The sequence below is a fragment of the Anomaloglossus baeobatrachus genome, chromosome 3 (genome assembly GCF_048569485.1).
Source record: "Anomaloglossus baeobatrachus isolate aAnoBae1 chromosome 3, aAnoBae1.hap1, whole genome shotgun sequence".
Lineage (NCBI taxonomy): Eukaryota > Metazoa > Chordata > Amphibia > Anura > Aromobatidae > Anomaloglossus > Anomaloglossus baeobatrachus.
The window spans coordinates 282,751,311-282,773,334 of record NC_134355.1 but is presented as its reverse complement, the minus strand read 5'-3'; the positions used below and the strand labels follow the sequence as shown (position 1 = coordinate 282,773,334).

The 22,024-nt window shown below is 43.9% G+C and overlaps 1 protein-coding gene and 1 long non-coding RNA gene across 3 annotated transcripts in view; one reads left to right on the top strand and one right to left on the bottom strand.

Annotated features, from left to right (window-relative positions):
- The window catches only part of ENPP3 (ectonucleotide pyrophosphatase/phosphodiesterase 3), a 213,944-nt gene that overhangs the window by 77,309 nt on the left and 114,611 nt on the right, over positions 1-22,024 (top strand). For both annotated transcript variants that reach the window (XM_075339878.1, XM_075339879.1), the window contains exons 3-4: positions 16,038-16,160; positions 20,763-20,888. In XM_075339878.1, the coding sequence (XP_075195993.1) occupies positions 16,038-16,160; positions 20,763-20,888 (249 nt within the window). The remainder of the gene's footprint in view (positions 1-16,037; positions 16,161-20,762; positions 20,889-22,024) is intronic.
- LOC142296376 (uncharacterized) overlaps positions 1-22,024 on the bottom strand; it is a 61,976-nt gene that overhangs the window by 7,572 nt on the left and 32,380 nt on the right. The gene's annotated exons all lie outside the window — the stretch shown is intronic.

The window sequence follows — 22,024 nt, the reverse complement described above, 5'->3', positions numbered from 1 at the left end:
TTTCTTCAGTGCAGGGGGACCGCGATGGGTTCCAACGTCGCGCCCCCTTACGCAAACATCTACATGGACCACTTCGAACATCTCTTCGTTTACACCCACCCCCTATTCAAACAACGGGCAATACTATGGAAACGCTTCATTGACGACATCTTCCTGATGTGGACTGGCGACGAGGCGTCACTCAAATCCTTTTTTAATGACATCAATGATGCTACGAATAACATCTCATTTACTCTCCAGCATAGTGAACATTCCATCAATTTTCTAGATACTACAGTTATCATCAACCCTGATCGTTCTCTCTCCACAGACTTGTACACTAAACCGACTGATAGGAACAGCCTCCTCTTACACTCCAGTTGTCATCCAAGACACATCAAGAAATCTCTACCTCATTCCCAACATTGTCGCGTGGACAGGATTGTCTCTGATCCTACCACCAGGGTTTCACGACACTGTGATATGGACAGCAAATTTTCTGCAAGGGGCTATCCACCATATGTAAAACCCACCCCTTCCGGTACTACTCCCAATGTGCGACATGATAAAAGGATTCCATTTGTGAGTACATATCACCCATTCACTCCCCTCATTAATGGCATTATTCTCAAACATTGGCCTCTCCTGCACCAAGCCTACCCCTCGGTTCCAGAGTTTGATTCCCGACCTCTCATTTGCTACAAACGTCCCCAGAACCTGAAGGACACATTGGTCAGGGCCGACATTGGTCCCTCCAAACCCACGGTTAAACAAACGTTTTTCTCTAGTCAACGTAAGGGCACATTTCCTTGCTTACATTGTCTACAGTGTTCACACATAACTAAGGGGGAATATTTCACCCACCCACGTACCGGGAAGAAGTTCCCTATTCCGGGGTATTTTACGTGTGAATCAAACTACGTTGTTTACCTCATTAAGTGTCCTTGCGGTCTCGGATATGTGGGTGAGACCACCCAACATATCCGGGACCGCATTAACAAACACAAATCCACCATCCGTTGTAAACTGACCACACTTCCGATTCCTGCGCACTTCATCACAGCTGGCCATACAATACCACAACTCAGATTTCAGGTTCTGGAACATGTTGATCAACCTCGCCGTGGGGGTAATCGCATCAGAATACTAAGAGAACGTGAGGCATATTGGATCCACACGCTACAAACTTTGGAGCCCTTTGGGCTCAATAGGGAATATGAGGCCCCTACTTAACCAACTTTTCCATTTTTACCTGGTTTTCTTCTGGTTTGCTCATCAGGTCTCTTTATACCTTTTGACCTTCAACAAATGAAGCTTTCTCTTTGGGTTTTTATTTGTGTTTCTTTAATGTGCTATGAAACTGGCCCATGTTGACTCATTGCAATCTAATATGCCTCCTATATGAATATACTTTGTCCTCCTATATCCTATTGTGCTTATTACATTGCTATACTTATAATGTATATTTTTCTCCTTATATTGTGATACCAGTTTTCCAACAGGCTTTGGCCCATTATATTCCAACATGCTCTTATCATATTCTTCAGCTTGTGTATACTAATGCCTTTTTCTCCATTTCCCTTTCAGATCTCCCACAACTGGTCCTGTCCCCTCCTGCACCTCTCCCTAGTGGCACGCTCTCCTCCACGCCCTGCAGCAGGTATTGTCACACACAGCCCTGCACTATTACAACGCCCTCTCTATATTACCATACCTGCCCATACAGCATGTTACTGCGCATGTCACTAACGTGGGCCGCACTATGCGTTCCACATGTGCGTTCCACAGCGCGTCACCGGATGTGACGCGTTACCGGATATGACACGCTCCCCTCTCCTCCACCTCCCACTGCCATCCCTGTGGGCCGCACTATGCGTTCCACATGCGCGTCACCGGCAGTGACGCTTCCGCCGGACATGACGCGCTCCCCACCATCCTCCACAGCCACCCCCTCCTCCTTATAATGGCGCCGGTCAGCGTCTGGGGCACACGCCGCTGCTGCCATACTCCCAGCCTCAGCTGTTCTCTACAGGCCGTTACTGCAGGTAACGTTCCCCCTTGCCCCCCCAGGCACTGTCTCTGCACCCTGCTTTTCGACCTCACCAGGCTATGATATTCTCTGTTACAGGCGTTCACCCATCCTCCACAGTGGCACTGTCACTCCTCTGCATACGGTATGTATTTCTCTCCTTGTTCCTTATGGTTGCTGTGCTCACCTGCTGTTCTCTTCCTCTTCCTCCCCTTTCCTATCTCTACGTTCTTTTTCTTTCCCTCCTTCTTTCCCTCTCTTTCTCCCTCTCTTCTCTTCCTTCCTCTTTTTCTGTCTCCTTCTCTTTCCTTTTCCTTCCCTCTTTTTCTCCCTCTCTCTTTCTCCCTCTCTCTCTTTCTCCCTCTCTCTCTTTCTCCCTCTCTCTCTTTCTCCCTCTCTCTCTTTCTCCCTCTCTCTCTTTCTCCCTCACTCTCTTTCTCCCTCACTCTCTTTCTCCCTCTCTCTCTTTCTCCCTCTCTCTCTTTCTCCCTCTCTCTCTTTTTCCCTCTCTCTCTTTTTCCCTCTCTCTCTTTCTCCCTCTCTCTCTTTCTCCCTCTCTCTCTTTCTCCCTCTCTCTCTTTTTCCCTCTCTCTCTTTCTCCCTCTCTCTCTTTTTCCCTCTCTCTCTTTTTCCCTCTCTCTCTTTTTCCCTCTCTCTCTTTCTCCCTCTCTCTCTTTCTCCCTCTCTCTCTTTCTCCCTCTCTCTCTTTTTCCCTCTCTCTCTTTCTCCCTCTCTCTCTTTCTCCCTCTCTCTCTTTCTCCCTCTCTCTCTTTCTCCCTCTCTCTCTTTTTCCCTCTCTCTCTTTCTCCCTCTCTCTCTTTCTCCCTCTCTCTCTTTCTCCCTCTCTCTCTTTCTCCCTCTTGCTCCTTCTTCCTTTCCCCTTTTTTCCCCTCTTTCTTTCTTCTTCTATACATATCTCATTTCCTTTACTACCCTATTCTTCCTCTGCTACATCTTCTCTGTTCTCCACACCCCAGGATATTGACTTTGGCTTGTACCTTCGCCTGGCAATCCATTTGTCCATTTCTCCCCATGGTACTTCCTTGTCTGATACATGCCTACTAACTCTTATCTCCATTATGTTATTAGAGCACACTCTGCAATTGTGAAAGAACCTTGCCTCCCTTTATTTCGGTTGTCCTTTGTGACCCGCGCCATCCAGCTGTAACCATTGATGTATGTTCTTTCCCCATATGTACATTTTTGTAAATATTTCTTGTATTTATTCTGTATATATTCTGTATCCCACCTGTATATACATGCACTTATTTTTGTCATTTTTCACACCTTTGCAGGCAACTACCTTGAGAAAGGCTCTACGCCGAAACGTCGGTGTTGCTCTGGTTTAGGTTCACTTTTGCAGTGTGTCAATAAATTCACTTGCATCACAAAAAATTCTCTTGCTTTCATTTTGAGTGCTGGGGTTATATACTATATGTGTGTTTGAATAGTGACTGAAATACCTGCATTGTGTAGAAAAGCCCATTATAATCCTGTTAAAGACATGTAGCCACTCAAGAGTTTCTTCATGTACGTAAGATGCTAGAGTACCTACAACTCAAGCATTATGGAAAATGTGACTGTATGCCAAAATGACTACTGGAATATTTACAGATAATTTCTTAACATTATGTTTACTATGATATTTAAAGAGTTATCTGTCACTATTTTATTTTTTACTTTGGACCTAAGAAATAACAGGCAGGTAGATGCTATCTATCTGTCTGTTCTGCCTGGCCCAGGTCACTGTCGGCACAGTGGTCACTGACCGCTCCTACTGGTGATACTGCGGCTTCCACTGGCATCATGTGTACAGAGCAGAAGTTTCTCTTCTGCTATGTTGACTGGTGTTACTGCTGATGTCATAGTGTTGACTGCTCCCTGCTGCCTAACTGCAGGGAGCCAGCTGTCAATCAGCATTATGTCAACAGTCACGTCCCGTTGACAGAGCAAGAATCCTGGAAGAGGATGCTCTCTGTTCTTTCTTTCAGCAGGCACCAGGTAGAACAAGTGGGTAGTTAACAACTATGCTGCTCGCTTGTTAGTTCTTAAGCCCATGTATTTTCTAATGGGTTTACTTAAACTTTTTTTTAACCATTTAGCTTCTACAGCCTCAGAGTATCACTGTACATATCTGTCTGTGGCATGGGTTAACAAGTGAAGCCATCAGTGAACTTGTTCTGACAACAGATTTGTAATAAGGACGGACAAACGATTGGCGCAACCTGTGCAGCCACAAAGTGGCCCAAGAGGAAACGGAGCCCATTTCCACCTCCAGAGCAGGTGTACTTGTGAATTATGAGGCGCTATTGGAGTTTAAAGGGTTCATGTTTGTAACCCTTATACAGTACATCACAAAAGTGAGTACACCCTTCACTTTTTGTAAATATTTTATTATATCTTTTCATGGGACCACACTGAAGATATGACAATTTGATACAATGTAAAGTAGTCATTGTACAGCTTGTATATAAATGTGGTGTGTCCCACTAAATAACTCAATACACAGCCATTAATGTCTAAACCACTGGCAACAAAAGTGAGTACACCACTAAGTGAAAATGGCCAAATTGTGCCCCGTTAGCCATTTTCCCACCCCGATGTCATGTGACTCATTAAATTTACAAGGTCTTATTTGTGAATGAGGAGCAGGTATGTTAATTTGGTGTTACCGCTCACATACTCTCTCATACTGGTCACTGGAAGTTCAACAAGGCACATCATGGCAAACCATTCGCTGAGGATCTGAAAAAAAGAATCATTGCTCTACACAAAGATGGCAAAGGCTATAACCAGATTGCCACGACCCTGAAACTGAGCTGCAGCACGTTGGTCAAGATCATACATTGGTTTAACAAGACAAGTTCCACTCAGAACAGGCCTCGCCATTATTGACCAAAGAAGTTGAGTGCATGTGCCCAGCCGCATATGCAGAGGTTGTTTTTCAAAATAGACATATGAGTGTGGCCACCATTACTGCAGAGATTAAAGGGGTGTGGGGTCAAGCTGTCAGTGCTTAGACCATATGCCTTAAACTGCATCAAATTGTTCTGCATGCTGTGATAACACGCTCCGGGATCGCCTTTGCTGGGTTCAAAGGGCACGTATTCACCTCAGGCAGACAGCCGAATTCAAGGTGTAACTGACGCTTGGTCAGGTTTATTGCAGTGAAGCATAAACAAAAGGAAAAAAAAACACCAACAAAATAAATCCTTGCCTGTCCGGCACTAACTATACACGGTGATATCTTAACTACCAACTGGAGGGCTTCTCCCTTCCAGCTAAACCTTACAAACATCAGGCACTGCTCCTCACAAGTGTCTCCTACACAGACAGGCTTACTGTGTTCCCAGATGGAGACCCTCCCCCAACTTCCCAGATTCCTTTTACCTCCGTCCTTCACCTCCCATTAATCCAGTAGTAGCCAGGTGATCCTGGCCAGGCTAAGTCACATAGGACCGATACCGGGGTGAGATATACCTGCCCTCATCCACTAATCCCACATGAGTCTCACATATCCCCCCCCTCTGCTCAGACCACTGCAGCTGAGCAACAGCACCCACAAAGCAGTGCACACGAGACAGGGCATCAGCATTCCCCATCCGCACCCCCGGGCGGTGCTCCACTGTAAAACGGTAGGCCTGAAGTGCAAGGAACCACCGGGTCACTCGGCCATTCCGTTCCCTATTCAAGTGCATCCACTTGAGAGGGGCATGGTCAGTGATCAGCCGGAACTTCCTTCCAATCAAGTAATATTTAAGGGACTCTAGAGCCCACTTAATGGCCAAGCATTCTTTTTTCACTATGGCATAGTTGCGTTCATGCTTATTAAGTTTCCGACTAAGATAAAGGACCGGATGTTCCTCTCCGTCCTTCAGTTGTGACAATACAGCCCCTATACCGGCATCAGAAGCGTCCGTTTGGACCACGAACTCGCTGCGGAAGTCAGGAGTCATTAGCACAGGTTGAGAGCAAAGAACTAGTTTTAAGTTATGGAAGGCTTCTTCGGCTGCCGAGGTCCATTTGATCATGACAGAGTCTTTCCCTTTGGTAAGGTCCGTCAGGGGAACAGCGGTAGCCGCAAAATTGGGAATGAACCGTCGGTAGTAGCCGGCTATTCCCAAAAACGCTCTCACCTGCTTCTTGTTGACTGATTGCGGCCAGTTCTGAATGGCTTGTATCTTGTCAATCTGGGGTTTAACAATTCCCCTCCCAATTACGTATCCCAAATACCGGGCTTCTTCCAGCCCGATATGACATTTCTTGGGGTTTGCTGTTAGACCCGCCTCCCGCAGGTCCTCAATCACAGCCTCTAGTTTCTGGAGGTGCGTCTCCCAGTCCAGGCTGTAAATGACTATGTCATCCAAATACGCAGAAGCATACTGCCTATGGGGCCTCAGGACTCGGTCCATCAACCTTTGAAAGGTTGCCGGTGCCCCGTGTAGTCCAAACGGCATATACACATAAACCTTCTGGTGTAGAAAACGCGGTTTTCTCTTTAGCGGCCTCTGTTAGCGGGATCTGCCAATAGCCCTTCGTTAAGTCTAGGGTCGTGATATACCGGGCTTTTCCAAGCCGATCTATTAATTCATCGACCCGTGGCATAGGGTATGCATCAAATTTGGAGACCGCATTTAATCTCCTGAAGTCATTGCAGAATCGAATGGAGCCGTCTGGTTTCGGTATTAACACAATCGGACTCGACCAGGCGCTATGCGATTCCTCGATTACACCTAACTCTAACATGGTCTTCACTTCTCGGGAGACAGCTTCCCGCCGAGCCTCCGGTATTCGGTAGGGCTTTACCTGAACTGTTACCCCAGGCTCTGTTATGATGTCATGTTTAATGAGAGTGGTCTGCCCGGGCTTTTCCGAGAAAAACTCGTGATTGTTGATTACAAACTGCTTGACGTCGGTCTTTTGCCGCTCCGACAGAGTCTCCGCAGTCCCGACATCCGGTATGGTCTGCTTGCAGACCGGAAGGGCCAGACCTGCTGACAGAGCTGGACGGTCCTTCCAGGGTTTTATCAGATTCACGTGATAAATCTGTTCAGGCTTCCTTTTACCAGCCTGGTACACTTTGTAGTTTACCTCACCCACCCGTTCCTTAATTTCAAAGGGGCCTTGCCACTTTGCCAGAAATTTGCTTTCTGCCGTGGGGACCAGGATCAACACCCTATCTCCGGGTGCAAAAGTACGGATCTTGGCCCCCCTATCATAAATCCTTTTCTGTGCTCCTTGAGCCTGTATCATATGCTCTTTAACGATGGGCATTACAGCCGCAATACGGTCCTGCATTTGGGTTACATGGTCTATTACGCTTTTGAACGGGGTGACCTGTCCCTCCCAGGTTTCTTTAGCGACATCTAACAGTCCACGGGGACGTCGGGCGTACAGAAGCTCGAAAGGAGAGAACCCGGTGGAAGACTGGGGCACCTCCCGGATGGCAAAAAGAAAATACGGGAGTAAGTAGTCCCAGTTCTTCCCGTCCTTGTCTATCGCCTTACGGAGCATCTGTTTCAAAGTTTTGTTAAACCGTTCGACCAGTCCGTCCGTTTGAGGGTGATACACGGAGGTGCGTAACTGTGCTATTTGTAACAGCCTGCAGAGTTCTTTCATTACTTTAGACATAAAGGGGGTTCCTTGGTCTGTGAGTATTTGTTTTGGGACACCAACCCAACTAAACACATGGACCAGCTCCTTGGCAATGGTCTTGGTGGCCGTGTTACGCAAAGGGATGGCCTCGGGGTAACGAGTGGCATAATCCAAGATGACAAGGATGTGCTGGTGTCCTCGTGCAGACTTGGGGAGGGGTCCAACTAAATCCATCCCAATTCTCTCAAATGGGATCTCGATGATAGGCAGAGGTACTAAGGGGCTACAGAAACGGGGCCTAGGCGCAGAGATTTGGCAGTCGGGACAAGACTCACAATAGGTGCAAATATCGTGATGCATGCCTGGCCAAACAAAACAGTGTAATATCCTTTCGGTAGTTTTCTGGACCCCCAGGTGTCCCCCCATCATGTGTCCGTGTGCCAGGTCCAGCACTCTCCGCCTGTAGGCTCTCGGCACAACCAATCGTTGTACTGTGTCATCCCCCTTCTTCTCTATCTGATAGAGAAAGTCATTCTCCAGTGCAATGTAGGTGTAAGACAGCCTAGTACCTGCATCCACCTGCACCCCGTTTATCATTTTAACATTTTTTATAGCCTGAGAAAGGGTAGGATCTCTCATTTGCTCACTTTGGAAGTCATCTTTCTGGACTTCCAAATTCAGCCAAGAGGAAGGGGGACAGCCACCCGTGTCCGCCTCTGCCCCGGGTTCATTGGAATCACCCGCCAGAACTGAAAAGGGGAACTGGGGGTTGTTTTCAGCGGATTCCTCCTCTGAACCCTCTTGTGGGGCATCCTCTAGTGGCTCCGGGCCCACACAAGGTGTGGGAGAAGGATCATCCGTGCGGCTACCCTGGGGTACTAATTGGTTCTCCCACAACTGCCAGAAGTGGGGAAAATCCCTGCCCAAAATGATATCATGCAATAACGCTGGTACTAGTCCCACCTTATGATGCACAGACCCATAGGGCGTAGTAATGCAGGAGACCGTTGTGAGGTACGAGCAGGTGTCTCCATGCACACATGTCACAGAAAATTTATCTGACGGTCCCATCGGGACTGCTACCAGACTGGCCTTTACCAGAGTCACCACACTTCCCGAGTCTAATAGTGCAACAACAGTATTGCCATCAATGGACACTTCACACAGGTGATTTTTCATATCGCCTTGACATGCAGCAACACACACTACCCGTGCAACCATAGCCCTGCGTTTTTCAAAGTCCGTGACATCGCACTGCATCGGTTCTGCAGTTACTGGACAGTTTGCAGCAATGTGGCCCACCTCCTGGCAGCGGAAACACCTCACGGGCCCCTTGCTAAGACCATAGTTTGGCACCTTAGCCCTCACAGGGCCAGCAGTCCTGTTTTCCTCCTCCACTGCCTTAGGATATTTTCCTACTCCCCATGACCCTGGAACAGTCTTACCAGATCCTCGTCGAGAAGGGGAAGAGCGAGGATGTGTAGCATCGTCCATAAGTCCTTCTGCCAAGGAATAACGCTCCACTAGATCCACTAGCTGATCCGCTGTTGTGGGGTTTCCATGGCTTACCCACTTTCTCAGAGACGGCGGTAGAGCTCTTAGGTATTTATCAAGAACGATTCTTTGTATCATCTCTGGCGCCGTCAAAACCTCAGACTGTAGCCATTTCTTGGTCAAGTGAATGAGGTCAAACATCTGTGACCGCGGTGGTTTATCGGGCTGATAAGTCCATTGATGAACTCTCTGTGCTCGCACGGCCGTCGTCACTCCCAGCCGGGCAAGGATCTCGGCTTTTAGTTTATCAAAGTCATGCGCTGCTTCAGGCTCAAGATCAAAGTAGGCTTTTTGGGCCTCACCTGCCAGAAACGGTGCAAGCAAGTCGGCCCATCGCTCCTTTGGCCACTTTTCCTGCTCCGCCGTCCGTTCAAACGTGGTCAGGTAAGCTTCCACATCGTCCTCTGTGGTTAATTTCTGCCAGCACCGACTCACATGAATCACCCTCTGGTCAGCCTCCGCATTACTCTCAGGTACGGTCGCCAGACGCTGCGCCACCTGCTGCAAAAGTTGGCGGTCTCTAATCGTCGATTCCACCAGTTCCTTCAACTGTGCCGACATCAAGCGATTAGCCTCTTGCTGCACAGCTGCGGATTGTACCAGCGCTTTCACCACGTCATCCATTATGATGCGCTGTAACGTGCTGCCCGCATTCTCCACCACAATGTGATAACACGCTCCGGGATCGCCTTTGCTGGGTTCAAAGGGCACGTATTCACCTCAGGCAGACAGCCGAATTCAAGGTGTAACTGACGCTTGGTCAGGTTTATTGCAGTGAAGCATAAACAAAAGGAAAAAAAAACACCAACAAAATAAATCCTTGCCTGTCCGGCACTAACTATACACGGTGATATCCTAACTACCAACTGGAGGGCTTCTCCCTTCCAGCTAAACCTTACAAACATCAGGCACTGCTCCTCACAAGTGTCTCCTACACAGACAGGCTTACTGTGTTCCCAGATGGAGACCCTCCCCCAACTTCCCAGATTCCTTTTACCTCCGTCCTTCACCTCCCATTAATCCAGTAGTAGCCAGGTGATCCTGGCCAGGCTAAGTCACATAGGACCGATACCGGGGTGAGATATACCTGCCCTCATCCACTAATCCCACATGAGTCTCACAATGTCTATCATCCCAGAACGAAAACTTCTAAAGAGGATGCACAAGAAAGCCCACAAACATTTTGCTGAAGACAAGCATGCTAAGGACATGGATTACTGGAACCTTGTACTGTTGTCTGATGAGACCATAATAAATGTATCTGCTTCAGTTGGTATCAAGTGTGTTGAGGCAAACAGGTGAGGAGTTCAAAGACAAGTGTGTCTTGCCTACAGTCAAGCATGGTGGTGGGATTGTCAAAGTGGGGGGCTGTGGGGAGCTAAAGTTCATTGAGGAAACCATAAATGCCAACATGTACTGTGACATACTGAAGCAGACCATGATCCCCTCCCTTCAGAAACTGGGCCACAGGGCAGTATTCCAGCATGATAACGACCCAAAACACACCTCCAAGACAACTACTGCCTTGCTAAAGAAACTTAGAGTAAGAATGCTAGACTGGCCAAGCATGTTTGCAGACCTAAACCCTATTGAGCATCTGTGGGGCACCCTGAAATGGAAGGTGGAGGAATGCAAGGTCTCTAACATCCACCAGCTACATGATATCATCATGGAGGAGTGGAAGAGCATTGTAGTGGCTCCTATGAAGCTCTAATGAACTTCATGCATTAAGACAGTGCTTGAAAAGAGTGGTGAACACACAAAATATTGACACTTGGGGCAAAATTTTGCTAGTTTCACTTAGGGGTGAACTCTCTTTTCTTGCCTGCAGTTTAGACATTAATAGCTGTGTGTTGAGTTGTTTAGAGGACACACCAAATTTACACTATTATACAAGCAGTACACTGACTACTTTACATTGTATCTAAATGTCATATCTTCAGTGTTGTCCCATGGCAAGATAAAATAATTACAAATGTGAGGGGTGTACTCACTTGTGATATACTGTATTTCTTCTTGTGATCTTTCTGCAAAGCTGACGTACAGTATGACCACATAAAATGCGAACTTTGATGTGGTCATAATGATTACAGACTGCTTTCTGCACAAAAACTCACTGTTGGTTTGACTTAATTCACTCTGTAGCCTGCTATGCACAGTGGCTGTAGGCTGAAGCTAAACAGTTTAACATTTTTAAAGTGTAACTAAACTTTTATTTTGTTTTTAATAATTTAGTACAGCATGGTAAGATATAAAATGTTGCAAACCAATTTATTAGGAGATTAACCTTCATTCTTATAAATAGTTTTTCATGTAGGTGGCTTCCAAACCCTTACTTTTCCCTAGTCTATTTGCCTGCCTTTAGATCAGAACGTAGTCTGTTGCAGTACTGATAATGTCAGTGCAAGTGTCAGCTCAGCCGTCAGCACTTGTGTCTCATGAACTCTCAAGATAACCCTTCTGCAAGAGATTGTTCTGATAAGGTCACAATCATAAGGCCGTATAACTCAGACAACGACATATAACTCAGACAACGATCATATCACAATGTTCGGACGGACTGGCAGCTCTCCTGACAACATGTATTTCTATGTATCCCTCAGTCAGGTCAGGAGGGCCACCGGACAGTCCTAACATTGCAATACGATAGTTGTCCAAGTTATAAGGCCGTCTGACTGCACCCGAAGAACAACACTCAGAGGAGATGATGGGTGCTGCCAGCATCAGTACTCAATGTACAGTGCCTTGCAAAAGTATTCGGCCCCCTTGAATTTTCAACCTTTTCCCACATTTCAGGCTTCAAACACAAAGATAAAATTTTTTAATATTATGGTGAAGAATCAACAAGTGGGACACAATTGTGAAGTTGAACGGAATTTATTGCTTATTTTAAACTTTTATAAAAAATAATAAACTGAAAATTGGGGCGTGCAATATTAATCGGGCCCTTTAAGTTTTGCAGACTCCAACAGGTTTTCTTCAAGAATGGTCCTGTATTTGGCTCCATCCATCGTCCCATCAATTTTAATCATCTTCCCTGTCCCTGCTGAAGAAAAGCAGGCCCAAATCATGGTGCTGCCACCACCATGTTTAACAGTGGGGATGGTCTGTTGAAGGTGATGAGCTGCGTTGTTTTTATGCCAAACATGTTGTTTGGCATTGTGCCCAAAAAGTTTGATTTTGGTTTCATCTGACCAAAGCACCTTCTTCCACATGTTTGGTGTGTCTCCCAGGTGGTATGTGGCAAACTTTAAATGACACTTTTATGGATATCTTTGAGAAATGGCTTTCTCCTTGCCACTCTTCCTTAAAGGCCAGATTTGTGCAGTGTATGATTGATTGTTGTCTATGGACAGACTCTCCCACCTCAGCTGTAGATCTCTGCAGTTCATCCAGAGTGATCATGGGCCTCAAGGTTGCATCACTGATCAGTCTTCTCCTTGTTTGAGATGAAAGTTTGGATGGACGGCCGGGTCTTGGTAGATTTGCAGTGGTATGATACTCCTTCCATATGATTGCTTGCACAGTGCTTCTTTTTCATGTCCCCACCGGAGTCTGCTCCTGCAACTTCTGCTCCGATCGCCAGGCGACGCAGTGTTCCCACCATGGATAGTGCTGGTGATGGGAGAGGAGTCGGTGCCCGTGGCTCTGCTGAGCACAGGCTCCGCTCATCCACTAAGCTGGGTTTCCCTAGAAACTGCATTACCACTGGCTGACTGTAGGTGGCGTGTGTCTTCCAGATGAAGTTGCCATCATTCACCTGCAGCCAATGGGAAGACACCACACCCTTATTATTCCCCCTCCTGTCATGTGACCACTGCCAGAGATAGTTCTGTACTCCTGGTTCATGTGTTGTTTGTATTTTGATTTCTGTGCGCTGACCTTTGCTTGTTTTTTGACTACCCTCCTGTCTGTCATTTTTGTACCTTGCTGCCAGTTCCGGATTTGACCTCTGCTTTGTCTCCTCTCTACGCCCTTGCCTGCCAATTCTGTTCCTGTTTAGCATTTCCTGGTTTTTGACCCTGCCTGACTACCACGGACTACAGTCTACCAGAGGTAGTGATCTCTGGGGCTCTGTGTAATTCCAAATCCCTGTATAGGGGTTAAAGGGTTGCGGAGTTCTCTGGGTCCTGCTTTGTGAGCAACTTTTCTCTAGACTCCCCTTACAGCCAGTCTGAGTCTGTGGCTACAGGCAGGCGTGACATTCTTGGGATGTTTAAAGTTGTAGAAATCGTTTTGTAACCAAATCAGGCTTTAAATCTCTCCACAGCAGTATCATGGACCTGCCTGTTGTGTTCCTTTGTCTTCATGATGCTCTCTGTGCTTAAACAGAACACTGAGACTATCACAGAGCAGATGCATTTATACTGAGATTAGATTACACACAGGTGGATTATAGTTATCATCATCAGTCATTTAGGACAACATTGGATCATTCAGAGATCCTCAATCAACTTCTGGAGTGAGTTTGCTGCACTGAAAGTAAAGGGGACAAAAAATATTGCACGCCCCAATTTTCAGTTATTTAATTTTTACAAAAGTTTAAAATAAGCAATAAATTTCGTTCAACTTCACAATTGTGTCCCACTTGTTAATTCTTCACCACAAAATTAAATTGTTTTTATCTTTATGTTTGAAGCCTGAAATGTGGGAAAAGGTTGAAAAATTCAAAGGGGCTGAATACTTTTGCAAGGCACTGTAAGTATGTTTTCATATTACTACAATAGAAGGTTGGAAAATAGACTGGGAAAAGATAGAGTTTTGTAAATCACGTACATGCAATGTTTCTCTACATGAATGAAGACAAATCCCCTATTTAAGTGATTTGAAAAGTTTCATAATTTTCCAAGATGGACAGAAATCATAAAAAATACAGGTTTAGGCTAGGTTCACATACTGCATCTTTTATTGTGTTTTTGGTGCATTTTTGAGGTCACAAAGATGCACCTAATTGTAAGTATTTCCTTCTCCCAGCAAAGTCTATGAGATTTCTATGTTGCTGTCCACACAGTGCATCTTTTTTTGTCTGCATCTTGGCTGTGTTTTTGAAGATGCAGCATGTCAATTCTTTTTGCGTTTTTGAGCCCTTCCAGTCAATAGATTGGCCTTAAATAACGCATTGGGCAAAATGTGGTAAAAACACAGAAAAAATTGTGTGAAAAACGCATGCGTTTTTTGATGTGTTTTTGCCGCAGGTGCGTTTTTGTGCCTCCTTTGGACCATAAACACTGCATCTTTATGGTTAGCAAAGATGCACGGTGTGAACATAGCCTTAATTACTGTTTAATATAACTCTATTCATAAAAACAGTTATTATAACCCAATTCCAAAATGGTTGGGCTGAAGAGTAAAATGTAAAAAAAAACAAGAATGCAATGATTTTGAAATCTGTTGTAGCCATATTTTATTCACAACAGAACAGAGTACACATCAGAAATTAAAAGTTCGACATTTTTCCATTTAATTTGAAAAAAATAAAATAACTAACTTAGAAATTGATGCCAGTAATGCTTCTCAAAAAAGTTAGGACAGGACATGTCCACTATTGTGTATCATTCCCTCTTTTTTTTCTTACATTAGTCTATAGACATCTGGGAAGTCTGAGAACAATTCCTGGAGTTTTGTAAGAGGGATGTTGTCCCATTCTTGTCTGATGCAGAATTCTAGCTGCTCAACAGTCCTGGGTCCTCTTTGTTGGTAGTGTTTCTGGATTGTGTTGATATATGGCTTCTTTTTGGCATGATATAACTTTACCATTTGGATTGCACAGTAAACTGAGCTCACAGGAATTGATTCTTGGAAGTATTCCTGAGCCCATACAATGATAAGTCATGCCTGGCTTTAATGAAGTGCTGTTTCTGTGTTCATAGATAACGTGCATCCAATATTGACCTTGAGCTTGTCTCTAGTGTATAAGGATTTCTCCAGAATCTCTGAATCTTTTGATATTATGTGCTATAGATGGATGAATATTAAAAGTCTTTGGGTCCATTCTCAAATATCGCTGCTGTCGCGTGGGCGAAGTTGATCCTCGTCCCTGCAGCAGCACACATCGCTACATGTGACGCCACAGGAACGAGGAACCTCTTCTTACCTGCCACACGCCAGCAATGAGGAAGGAAGGAGGTGGGCGGGATGTTCGTCTCGATCATCTCCGCCCCTCCGCTTTGATTGGCCGGCCGCTTAGTGACGTCGCGGTGACATCGCTGTGATGCTGAACGTCCCTCCCCCTTGAGGGAGGGATTGTTCGGCAGTCACAGCGATGACGCCGACCAGGTAAGTGCGTGTGACGCTGCCGTAGCAATAATGTTCGCTGCGGCAGCGATCACCAAATATCGGCATAACGATAGGGGCGGGTGCTATCACGCTCGCCATCGCTAGCATCGGCTAGCTATGTCGCAGCGTGTAAAGCCCGCTTTTGCCATTTTACATTGAGAAACATTTTCCTAAAATTTTTCCACAGTTTTTAGAACAGTTAACATAGTTTTGAACCTCTGACCATCTTTGCGTCTGAGAGACTCTGCCTCTCTAACATGCCCTTTTTATACACAGCCATATGATTTACTTGAAAACTGACACTCCAGCAGTTTTTCATTGGTACCACTCCAAACTTTTCCGCAACTTGTTTGAGATTTGTTCAAATTAAAAGGAAAAATGTCTTACTTTCTGATATGTTCTATGTTCTGTTGTGAATATAATATGGATATAATATATTTCCAAATCATTCCCTTCTTGTTTCTTTACATTTTACCCAGAGTCTCAAACTTTTTGGAATTGGGGTTGCAAGTAAAAACAGTGCCCACTGTAGTGTCCATATTGTTTAATACCCACAGGAATGTCAGTCCATATAGACTTAACTCTTTCCCTTTTGCTTTTCCAGTTTCATGTAGGAACAGATGTAATGACACCGAAAATGTTAGAAAAGGTGATTGCAGCTGTGATACACAGTGTGTTGAACCTGGAAACTGTTGTTTTGATTTTCAAGACCTATGTGTAAAGCCAAGTAAGTATGAAGTGCAATCTTTATTAGCACCACTTATGTTAGTAATTTAGTTTAGTTTAGTTAGTAATGGTGCTCTATAAATAAATAATAATAAATAATAATAATAATTTCACGTATTCTTTTATTTTAAATATATGCAAATAATTTGATTTTGCAATGACGTTCTCTTCCTAATGTTTAGCATCCTCTCATACACGAAACTACAGAACAGAAAAAGGACTTGGCTATTCTGCAAAAGCAGGCAACCAGATTCTTACAAGGGAAGGAAGGCCTCCCATATGATGAGATGATGAAAAAGTTGGGCTTGTTTAGCTTAGAAAAAAGACATCTCAGAGGAGATCTCATTTTTTATGTATACATACATGTGTGGTCAATATAAAGGACTGGCACATGATTTATTCTTTCCAAAGACCTTACAAAGCACATTCATTACTGGTGTAGGAAAGATGATTCTGGAAGTTAAATAGAAAAGGATTCTCTACAGTTAGAGAACTCAGACTGGGGAATGCCGTACCACAATAGCAGACACTATAACAATTTTTAAAAAAGGGATAGATGAATTCCTCACAACAAATCGCGTTATGGGTAATCGAAGGATACCGTATGTATAATTGGTGGAGAAAGGTTGAAATTGTGGATCTAGGTCTCTTTTTCAACCTATATAACTATTTAACTATTTAAAATGTTTAAATACAATAATTCACCTCTGAATAACCTGGTGATTATTTGTTTTTCCATTTTTGTTTTTTCCTCCCCTTATTCCAAGAGCCGTAACTTTTTTATTTTACCGTCCATATAGCCGTGTGGCAGCTTATTTTTTGTGGGATCAGTTGTAATTTTGAATGCTGCCATCCATTTTACCATATGCTGTCATAGTAAGCAGAAACAAAAATCCAAATGTTGCAGAATAGAAAAAAAAAATAAAAAATCTGCAATTAATTAATCAATTAATTAATTAATCAATTAATTAATTAATTATTTCTAGGGTCATTTTAACGTTAAACTGACCTGGCAGTATGATTGTCTAGGTCAGGGCGATTACGTCTATACCAAATATGTTTTTTGTTTCATTTAAGGGGTGAAAAATATTCAAAAATTTTGAAAAAAAAACATGTTGTGTCACAACTTTCCCAGATCCGTAACGTTTTACATTTTTGGGATATGGAGCTGTGTGAGGGCTTATTTTTTTGCACCACAATCCAATGTTTTTATTTATACTACCTTGGCGTATATGCGATGTTTTGATTGCGCCTGTTATTACATTTCTTCCTGTTGTTGCACTGGATGAAAAACTGCAATTTTGGCATTTTGTTTTTTTTCTCATTACGCTGTTTGCTGATCGTATTATTTTATTTAATATTTTGATATATTGGACTTTTATGAATGGAGCGATACCAATAATGTAATTTTTTTTCTCTTAATTTTTAATATGGTAAAAGGTGGGCAATTTTACCTTTTTTTAAATTAAAAAACAAAAAAACTGAGCTGTAGCAAAAAAACAACATTACAAGCATGAAAAGGACAGCCTCTAGACAAGAAAAAAACAAAGAGAAAAATTGTATGAAAAATACCCTGAATAATAATAAATAAAATGCAAGTGCTTAATAACAGGGTACTTAGTATATACATTTTTGCAAAAAGGTAAGAAGCCATCCCACCTCGTCAAGGTGTACTTATCTGGGACGGTCCCTAACCAACTAAAAGTTAAGAACATTTTCTATACCTGATTTGTGTCTATCAAAACTCCAATGTGAATGGTAACAAATGGTCAGCTGGATCCCAGATTAAATACACAGCAAAGTGGGAAGCAGTTGGTTGTTCAGCCTCAGTATAAGGAGGGCTGCGCCCCCAACTTGCAATAAAGCAAGAGAACAGACAAAAAAACAACAAAAAACTGAGCTGTAACAAAACAATCAGTAAACATGCAACATTAAAAGCATTTAAAGGCCAACCTCAAGACAAGAAAAAAACAGAAAAATTATATAAAAAATACCCTGAATATCAATAAATAAAATGCAAGTGCTTAATAACAGGGTACTTAGTGCATACATTTTTGCAAAAAGGTAAGAAGCCATCCCACCTCGTCAAGGTGTACCCATCTGGGACGGTCCCTAACCAACTAAAAGTTAAAAACATTTTATATACCTGACTTGTGTCATGTCAAAACTCCAATGTGAATGGTCCCCTTACATGATTGTAATGTTGCATGTTTACTGATTTTTTGTTACAGCTCAGTTTTTTGTTGTTTTTTGTCTGCTCTCTTGCTTTTGTGCAAGTTGGGGGTGCATCCCCCCTATACTGAGGCTCATCGGTCTCCCACAATTGCGACGCCAGCACAACGATGATGGTGCAGAACAGTGCACTCTCCTGCCGGTGCGCGTTGAATGCCACTCAGAGATTGACAGTGGCATTTAACAGGTTAACAGCCTCTGGCAGAGCCCAGATTCACCTGTGAATGTTAGAGGCAATGAAGGCTGAATAAATTCAGCTTTCATCTATAGGGAAGAATGCAGGTTTGGCGTGCAAGCTCGCATCAAAGGCAAGTTGACAACATATTCAATCAGTGAAGAAAGTGTATGTTTTGTGTTTGATTTTTCACAAACGACACATCCGAGCACCCGCAAGTGTCCTAGCACCCCAATACTCAATTCAGTATCAAGCAGTGGCGCGTAACTCGCCCATCATTAGTGACAACTATTGATGGGCAAGTGTACCTGCCACTGATCAATATTTGATCAAGGGTACTCAGAGTGTTCAGCTGACTTTCACGGGTGCTTGGATGTGTCATTTGTAAAAAAACAACAAAACTTAACACAAAGCACAAAGCATGATGGGAGCCGGCACTCCAGTGAGAACCACTTGCAATCTCTGGATGGCTCTCACTAGTGGTAAAACAACATTTTTGGATGTAGTGTGTCCAAAAAAACCCCCATCCCCTTCCCATCCCTGGAAATGCTCTGTTCATGGCAGGGTGTATGTGGATGAGAGCTGAACTGGCCAATCATTGACTTCCATTACACTTGTTACTCGAGTCAAGCCTGACAGAGCATCTGACCTGCTAGACTTGAGTAAAATCTTGAGTAAAAAGTACTAGAGCATCGTAATGTTTAATCATCATCTCGAGTACCGAGCACAAAGCATTTTACTCCATGCCCATCACTAGTGCCAACCCATTGTTTCCTAATCAGTGTTTGGGGTTTATCATAGTATCTATGTTGTTTGTCCACCCGGTTTTTGAGGATTAACCATAGGTTCCCAATGAGTTTAGGATCTGGTGATAATCTTGACCCTGGCCCCAAAATTTTAATGTTATAACTTATGTTCACTGCTCCAGTTAGTTATCACTTTTGACTTGTGACATGGTAATCCATCATGGTGGAAAAAGCATTTTCCTTCACCAAATTGCTTGTAATTGTTGTGATAAGTTTGTTTTTTTTCCATCATAATAGTGTACCATATCACAAGGCAAAAGTGATAACTAAAGCTGGTGTCATACACAGCGACAACGACAACGACGTTGCTGCTACGTCACCATTTTCGGTGACGTTGCAGCGACGTCCCGTCGCTGTCGCTGTGTGTGACATCCAGCAACGACCTGGCCCCTGCTGTGAGGTCGCCGGTCGTTGCTGAATGTCCAGCTTCATTTTTTCGTCGTCACTCTCCCGCTGTGACACACACATCGCTGTGTGTGACAGCGAGAGAGCGACGAAATGAAGCGAGCAGGAGCCGGCACTGGCAGCTGCGGTAAGCTGTAACCAGCGTAAACATCGGGTAACCAAGGGAAGTCCTTTCCCTGGTTACCCGATGTTTACGCTGGTTACCAGCCTCCGCTCTTGCTGCCAGCGCCGGCTCCTGCACTGTGACATGTGGCTGCAGTATGCATCGGGTAATTAACCCGATGTATACTGTAGCAAAGAGAGCAAGGAGCCAGCGCTAAGCAGTGCGCGCGGCTCCCTGCTCTCTGCACTGTGACATGTAGCTGCAGCACACATCGGGTTAATTAACCCGATGTGTACTGTACCTAGGAGAGCAAGGAGCCAGCGCTAAGCGCAGCTCCCTGCTCTCTGAACATGTAACACAGCGACGTTATGATCGCTGCTTCTGCTGTGTTTGACAGCTAAGCAGCGATCATAACAGCGACTTACAAGGTCGCTGTTACATCACCGAAAATGGTGACGTAACAGCGACGTCGTTGTCGCTGTCGTTTAGTGTGAACCCAGCTTAAGTGGCTTGGTGGCAAAAACATTGAAATTATGGGACCATGTAGGAAACATCAGTAACCATAGAAACATTTGACTAAAAGATCTAAAATCAGTGACGCATCAAACCAAAATTTGTGTCAGTAGCCAAACTTTTCGCCACAACTCTAGATGAAATGTATCATAAAAAATGATACATGAACTTTATAAACTGTGGAAGAATATGTCGGAATGGTTACTTATCTTTTTCTTATCGGAGCTTCAAAATAACTGCACTGATATTCCGCCAAACCTTTCTTTCAATCATTTGCTTGGAATATTTGTAGAGTTCAATAGTTGCTGACATTCTTGTTTTACTACTGTATTCTACGACTTAGTTATCAGCTGTTTTATTATATCACAGAGGAAGACTGGACGTGTAGCACGGTACGATGCGAAGAGAAGCGGATTGCTGGCAGTTATTGCTCCTGCTCAGAAGATTGCGTGACAAAAGGAGATTGTTGTACAAACTACCGAGCTGTTTGCAAAGGTGAGATATAATATCTATAATACATGGCCAAATAACCACTCAAACATTATACATTGAAAGAATAATAAATATTATAAAAACACCAGTATTACATTTTATTATTAAAACCTTATATCTTGTAATATTACAGGATGTCATAATGGGAACAAATTAAAGAGTTTGTCTGGTCTAATCCACAAGTCTTCCGTCATTCTAAGTGACTGCAGACTTAATGCTGACATTGCACACACTATGCGCTGTGAGGATTTCCCGGTGCCAGAATTTGGAATGGTGTTCACGTGGCTGATGCCAGCCAGAAACTGATTAGAGGGGCGCGTCCATGCTCAATGCAAACATATTGAGCAACTCTGCCACATTCTAATTGGATTCTAACATATCGCATACCCACAGCCATGTGACCACTGTTCCCGCCTTTGACACCAAAGAATCCCCACAGCACACATTGTGTGCAAATGTAAGCATTCACAAGTCTGCCGTCACATAGAATGACTTCAGACTTAGGGATTTAGGCTGATCAATAGAGATGAGAGAACCTGAGGTTCTGGTTCGGAAACTGACTTCCAAAAAAACAAAGTTTGAGTTCAAAGTTCGAGTGAGTCACGAGTGCAAACCACTCAAGCGAGCAGTGCTGTGCTTGGGTATGAGTGATGCTCAGCCCTGTGCGAGCTAAGTGCGGTGTTTGAACGGCTTGTATTTCGCGTAAAATCAGCGTACGCAGATGCAAAAAAAATGCTTATCTGTCTACATAGTGTCTCTTTGGAATTATAAGTAATTGTAGAACAAACCTGGCTCAACTATGAAATTGGGTGCTCTGGAGTAATAAAGTCCAAATAATCAAAAAAGAACTCCGGCACACCACAATAGAGTTATAGAGAAGTCCAGAATTGTGCTTGAAAATAATGGTTTATTTAGTGTTTGAAAATCTAGTCCGTCCAACGTTTCGATCCAAAGGTGGATCTTTCACAAGGACCATGAGACTAAATACTATCAAAATATTCATCAATTCGCACCAAGAAGAATTATGAACAGACGTCTTTATCTGGAATGACTATACAATCAGTCTTAATAAATACCTTCATGTGTATGGTATAATGTCTAAATAGGCAGTGACACTCAAGAATTAAGTGTTAAGCTTT